General features: G+C 50.6%; 1 protein-coding gene across 1 annotated transcript in view; it reads right to left on the bottom strand.

The window, feature by feature from the left end:
* Positions 1 to 5,784, bottom strand: part of Galnt14 (polypeptide N-acetylgalactosaminyltransferase 14) — a 214,368-nt gene extending 208,584 nt beyond the window's left edge. The window contains exon 1 of the mRNA XM_021217755.2: positions 5,256 to 5,784. Within this exon, the coding sequence (XP_021073414.1) occupies positions 5,256 to 5,384 (129 nt within the window). The 5' untranslated portion in view covers positions 5,385 to 5,784. The remainder of the gene's footprint in view (positions 1 to 5,255) is intronic.
* Between the last annotated feature and the right edge of the window lie 871 nt (positions 5,785 to 6,655).

Raw genomic sequence — 6,655 nt, forward strand, 5'->3', positions numbered from 1 at the left:
GTGTGTGTGTGTGTGTGCCTCCCTCCTCACATCTAGCATCACAGATGCGCACGGCCACAACCGCCTTCTTTTTCCTTTTCTTTTGTAAAGGCTGAGGAGTCAAACCCAGATCCACTTGCTTGTGCAGCAGGCACGTCTTCACCACGAGAGCCATCCCTCCAACCCTATGCTTGTTCTTTGAGACAAGATCTTTCACTACCCTCTGATCCGGTGAGGAATCCCATCCCTACCTCATTAGAGCTGAGATCACAAGAGCACCTATGATGGAGCCTGATGGAAAGAGGGCACCCCACGTGGCCTACCAGGCACCCAGAGTCACCATCTCCTCTCTGCCCCAGCAGCTTCCTGGCAACTCATTAGGTCCGTGATAGCGGTGCCTTTCTTTTGTGGGTGCTGGGCACAGAACTCAGGTCCTCACGCTTAAGCAGCGAGTAGGCCAGCCCTTTACTGAGTTATCAACCCAGCTCCTAGAACCATCCCCTCATGAAACTAAGGGGACAATCCAGAGCACACTGAGGAAAGGAGAAGAAGAACCTGAGAGCCTATGACCAGATAGAGTCTAATAGCTGTGCAGTCCCCAGCACAGGAGCCCTGGCCCAGAGCTACACCATTCTCGATTTCTCTGAAGATGCATGGGAAGGAAGTCCACTGTTCTTGCTTTGGAAATAAGCTGACCCTCGCCACCATGCTGATATTGGGACTTTCAAAATACCCACAGGGGCTGGAGAGATGGCTCAGTGGTTAAGAGCACTAACTCCTTTTCCAGAGGTCCTGAGTTCAATTCCCACCAACCACATGGTGGCTCACAACCATCTGTAATGGGATCTGATGCCCTCTTCTGGTGTGTCTGAAGACAGCAACAAACAGTGTGCTTACATACATAAAACAAATAAATAAAACTTTTTTTAAAAATCACAAATACAAAGCGAAGGTCTCAGAAGCAAAGTCTCTTGATCAGCGCTTCCTCCTGTCTCCTGATCCCCACTCTCTGCCAAGGGCAAGGCCAAGCACCTGAAATCTCTCTTTCCTAGGGCGAGCCACAGAATAGCAAGATTCCTTGACCCAAAGCAAGCCATACAGCTTCAAAAGGTTAACCTAACACACTCTGTATGTTAAGGATGGCCATAAAGAAACTCTCTAACCTATCTTGTCTGATAGGAGAGCTAAACCCTTCATTCCATAAAGGGTCCTGTCCACACCCAGGAGGAAAGAATGCTGCTCTGAGAGGTTAAAAGAATCTAAATCAGGAGTTCTCAACCCGTGGGTCTCAAGGACCAAATGACCCTTTCATAGGGATCGAATATCAGATATCCCACATAGCATATATTTACATTATGATTCACAGCAGCAGCAAAACTACAGTTATGAAGTAGCAATGAAAATCATTTTATGGTTGGGGGTCACCACAACAGGAGGAACTGTATTAAAGGGTCACAGTGTTAGGAAGGTTGAGAACCACCGATGTAAGCAGACAAAGCTTGCTGCTGCCTACCCCCCTTTACATCGGGTTGTACTCTTTTGTCAGGGGCATGTCCTCTACAGCAATCCACTCTCCACCGTACAGGCTGGGTCTTTGGATCTTCCAAACTACAATCAATTGCATTGGTTTTGCTTTTCTCTTGTTAACTTGTCTTTTGCTACAGTGGTATGGACCACAACTTTATGATAAGTAGAAAACACATCATTCCACCCCTTTACTGATGAAACCCTCAACAAGAGGATAGTTCCAGCATATCCAGGCAAAGGTTTACCCGCTGTTGCATAATTGTTTCCTACAAATATCTAGTATACTGAACTCACTCAAAACCTTAGTTTTCCTCCACAGTAGACAAATGTGCCAACTGTATTCTTACTATAAAGAAAACAACCTCAGGCTGAAGATACGGCTCAATGCAAAAAAGCAGTTGTCTTGAAAGCATTCGGACATTAGTACAAATTCCAAAAACTCATGTCAAAACAGGACAGGACAGACGGTCATGTCTGAAATCCCAGGGACCTTCTCCCAAATCCAGAGAATCATAACCTCTGTGACAAACCCCAAAAGTCTCTCTGCCAACCAAGTTCTCCAGGTGATTTGTAACATGCAGTCCAGTTGGAGGAAATTACTGTGTTCCTTTAGAATACCTGTGTTCCATATCATACAAAGTTTCTGCTCATACCAAATGTGGGAAATAAAACTGTTCCACTTTCATCTTTCCTGAGATACACATTGTGAAGGATAGTTTTATGTCAACTTGACACAAACTAAAGTCGTTTGAGAGGTAGGGACCTAAATTGAGACACTGCCTCCATGAGGTTGCTGTCTGGGCTCTAGGCAAGGCTGTAGGGCATTTTTGTAATTAGCGGTTGATGGGTGTGATGGTTTGAATATGCTTGGCTCAGAAAGGGACCCTACTTGGAGGTGTTGCCTTGTTGGAGGAAGTGCCTTACTGTGGGCATGGGCTTTAAGACCCTTATCCTAGCTGCCTGGAAGCCAGTCTTCTCCTAGTGGCCTTCAGATAAAGATGTAGAAGTATCAGCTCCTCTTGCACCATGCCTACCGGGACACTGCCACACTCCCACCGTGATGATGATGGACTGAACCTCTGAACCTGCAAGCCACCTCCAATTAAAGGTTGCCTTGGTCGTTGTGTTTGTTCACAGCAGTAAAACCCAAACTAAGACAATGAGGATGGGTCCAATCCATTGTGGATGGTGCTATTCCTGAGCTGGTTGTCCTGGGTTCTATAAGAAAGCAAGCTAAGCAAGCTATGGGGAGCAAGCCAGTAAGCAGCACTCTTCCATTGCCTCTGCATCAGTTTCTGCCTCCAAGTTCCTGCCCTGTTTGAGTTCCTGTCCTGATCTCATGTGGTAATGAACATTGATATGAAAGTGTGCAACAAATAAACCTTCTCCTCCCCAACTTGTTTTTGGTCATGGTGTTTTATCACAGCTATAGTAACCCTAACACACACACACACACAAGATCCAGGGGAATGCTCATCTGTAAATATATTCAAAAATGTACGCAAGACACATAGGTAGACACATACTAGTGAAAAATGGGATCTAGAAAAACAGTATCCAAAAATGGGGGAAGGGGACACCTAATAGTAAAATGTGTTAAGATTTCCAGACCTATAGAATAATTGAGGCTTTGGAGAAATATACAGAATAAGGGGTGGGTGAAATATTGAGACAAAGAACAAGGTTTGAGACAGATTCCTGATATGGGACTATCGTCTGCTTGTGATTCTACATCAGCAAGGAACTCCCCTGAGTTTGTTTCACACACTCCAAATGGACAGGACTCAAGCCTAGCACCATGCCAGGTACCTGGCTGCCAGCTGTCACTCAGTGTTGAGCACAGACCAGGATAAGAAGCAGGAGAGGAGTCAAGACTAAGTCCGCCCCAAAGGAAAAAGAGCCCTTGCCCCAGATCCCTGGGGCAAAACTAAGAATAAGTCAACTTGAGGTAATGAGATTCAGCACAAAACAGAGAAAGTTCATGTCCCTGCAGGCATCATTAACTGCATCACACAGAGCAGAACCACCTAGGGAAAAAGAAGAAAAAAAAACACCTACAGATTCGTGGTCAGGGTCTGCATCCTTGAGGAAATAGATCCTGTACTAGAAAGGCTGCCTGATGGACATGCCAATCGATTGCATCACTACCCTGCTTAACCACCCACAGCTTCCATGGTCCTTCCTGACTAAACCCACACACACTGTCCCTGTCTCATTCCTCTGACCTCCACGGGCTTCATGCTGTCTTGTTCCTTCAAAGCTGGTTTATTCTCTATTTGGGATGTGCTCTGCCTACAGGGCCACTGGTCCATCCTTCTCATTTCACCTACTGTACCTCCTCCAGCCATCCCTGGGCTCCCATGACACCCAGTGCAGTGACCCCACTTGACTATTCATCCTGCGTGTCCTGGACCACTGATGAGCTAACCACCCTCCACCAAGGAGCAAATCCTGCATCTCTGCATTCAATGTCACCTAGCCTAGCTCCATGGGTGCTAACTAAATGCATCCAATGGCATCTAGCCTAGCTCCATGGGTGTTAACTAAATGCTTATTTTTGATCAACTAATATTGGCAAAATTCCAAAACTTTGGTTTACCATGTACTTTGGTTAAAAGAAGAGTCTATTGGGATCCAAGTGGGAAAATTCTGTGGAGGTCTGAGTTCAAACCCAGAATGATCTAAGACGAGTTAATTAAAGACTTTCACCCTGTTTGCCCATCTATGAAATAAGAACAATATTAAACAACCACTTATGAAGAAAACACCAACTATGCACTCAGCACACAGTAGGCCCTTCCTACTGTACTTATCGGTGAGATTCACTCCTACTCAATACAGAGATGTTCATCAGTCTTCCTCTTTACGACCACAGGCTCCTCCAAGGTCTGATCCCACTCCTAGAGACTGCCCTGGGCTCATAAAGGTTGTTTAGCTGCCAGCAAATCCCCAGAAGCCTCGCTGTTTCCCCTGGTCAGGGCTGTGGAAAAGAAAGACAGGGGTTCTGAATCTCAAGAGAGAGCCAGTAGGGGGAACCTTCCACTCCTCTGGGCTGCACCGACCAGACAGGACAAGAGTTGGGAAAGCCACTTGGATTCCCATTTTCACAACTCCCTGCCAGTAGGAAGGTTTCTGTTCTTATGGGCTCCTCCGTGCTGTCCTGAGCGCATTCAACTTCCAACGCAGCGAATGAGCTGGGGATCAGTTTACAGAGCCCGGTGGCACCAGGCCAGGCCAGGGCCAGGCCAGGCCAGGTGGGCAGGGAGGCCTCCAGGGGGTCACTAGTGTTGTTCACGTGTGCACAGCACCCGGGTCATCGCCTCCTCCTTTGGGGCCTGGCAGCAAAGGGAAGGAGGTCCACACATCCACCAGACTTCTCATGGGTGCCAGCATCGCTCACCCAGCAACCTCCAGTGACCCTCCAGCGGCACCCACCGACCGCCAGTCCCAGAGTAGCTAGTCCGCAGCGCCCCCTTGGCCACCGGACTGCTAGTTAAGTTGGGAACCCGGCTCTGCTTGTGAGCGCGCGCCCACCACCCACGCCCACTGCCACTTACACACGCCAAGGATATGGAGACGCCCCAAGCTTCTTAAATTCCTCAAGCACCTCCCCATGGCCACATCCCGCTCCTGTTCCCCACTCGCAGCACCCAGACACTCCTGCCTTGAAACCCTCAAACCCAGTGTGTGGACCACGCACCCTTCCACCTGCCAGTGCCCGGCGCCCTGCGCGCCACGAAACGGCATACCTTGGGGGTCTGCACTTCGGGTCCCAGCGGCACCTCCAACTTCCTCTTGGTGACCCAGAAGAACAGCAGTACGGTGATCCAGAGCACCCCAAAGATGGGCAGCGCCAAGCGGCGAGTCAGTCGCCGCATGGTCCCCTCTGCCTGCTTCTCTTGGTGGCGACGCGTCCCTGGGGCACCCCCCGGCGGTCAGGGGTGGCGGGGCACGAGTCTGCTGAGCGCCTCGCTCTAGGGGAAACGTTGCTCCTGGGATCCCGCTGTTGGATGGCGGGATCCTGCCCCTCCCGCTTCGGAGAGAAGCCACAGCCGGGAACGGAGCGGCGAGGGGTGCGGGAGACTAGAGACGCGGCCGGGCAGGGACGAGGGGGCAGCTCAGCCCGGCGCCCGCTCCAACTGGAGAGCCGCGGCGGCCGCCGAGATGCTGCTGTGCGCCGCGGCTGCCTTTGCCCGCTGCCGCCGCGAGGGAAACTGACTCGAGCAGCTGGGAAGGTGGAATCCGAGGCTGTGCCCAGCACCCCCGGAGGAGCACGAGGAGGAGGGAGCGCGGAGGGAGGGCGGGCCCGACAGACAGACTGACTCCGAGGGAGAGCGGGGCGGGAGCGAACGGGGCTCTGAGCGGGGGCGCTACCGCCTCCCGCCGACCGAGGAGCACCGTGCGGTTGAGGGACCTTGGATGCAGCTCTGGGACCATCCTGGGCTAGGGTTGTGCTGGGAGGGGTTGAGCGGGGACGGGTTATGAGGATACTGACTTGTATCAAGCAAGCTCATACTTAAGGACCAACCCGCGCCAGGTGAGACACTGACTGGGAGGAGTTTCTGTTTGCTGCGGGGCGCTGCACACGGTGCTCACAGGAGGGTCCCGAGCCATCACTGGGATAGTAAGGTTGACCCAGATGTTGTCTCAAGTTCAGGCTTGACCACTTCAGGGCCAAGGTCGAGTTCAGACATCTCCCCTAGGTATTCATTGCCTTTGAGCAGGTAGGTGGTGCCTGGCAACTTTCTCTTAATGGAAAACTGAGCTGGTCTAATTTTAACCCGAAAGATAATGGCCTTTCAAAAATTAAGGCAAAAGTAAATCCCTGAGGAGTGTTTTCTCCTTGTAAAAAAATAAGCCCTTTTCTGGGGCTTGCCAGAAAACAGGGTCTAAAGTCAAGCAGAGCCACTGGAAGCTGTGGGGAAAAGTGGCCCTGGGATAGGTGGAAGTAGCCCCCCAAACCCCTTTCCCAGTTGCCTTTAAGGAATACACCTTCCAGCTACAGAGTAAAGTCACTTGGATTTAAAGACAGGGACAATTCTGACTCCAGTTTCCACACGGGCCCCAGGTAGGCTGAATGAATTTCTAACCATAGCTCTAGAATAGAGAGGTGTGGTTTCTAGCCTAGCCTACCCACACCAACAGGGCA

The sequence above is a fragment of the Mus pahari genome, chromosome 18, assembly GCF_900095145.1.
Source record: "Mus pahari chromosome 18, PAHARI_EIJ_v1.1, whole genome shotgun sequence".
Lineage (NCBI taxonomy): Eukaryota > Metazoa > Chordata > Mammalia > Rodentia > Muridae > Mus > Mus pahari.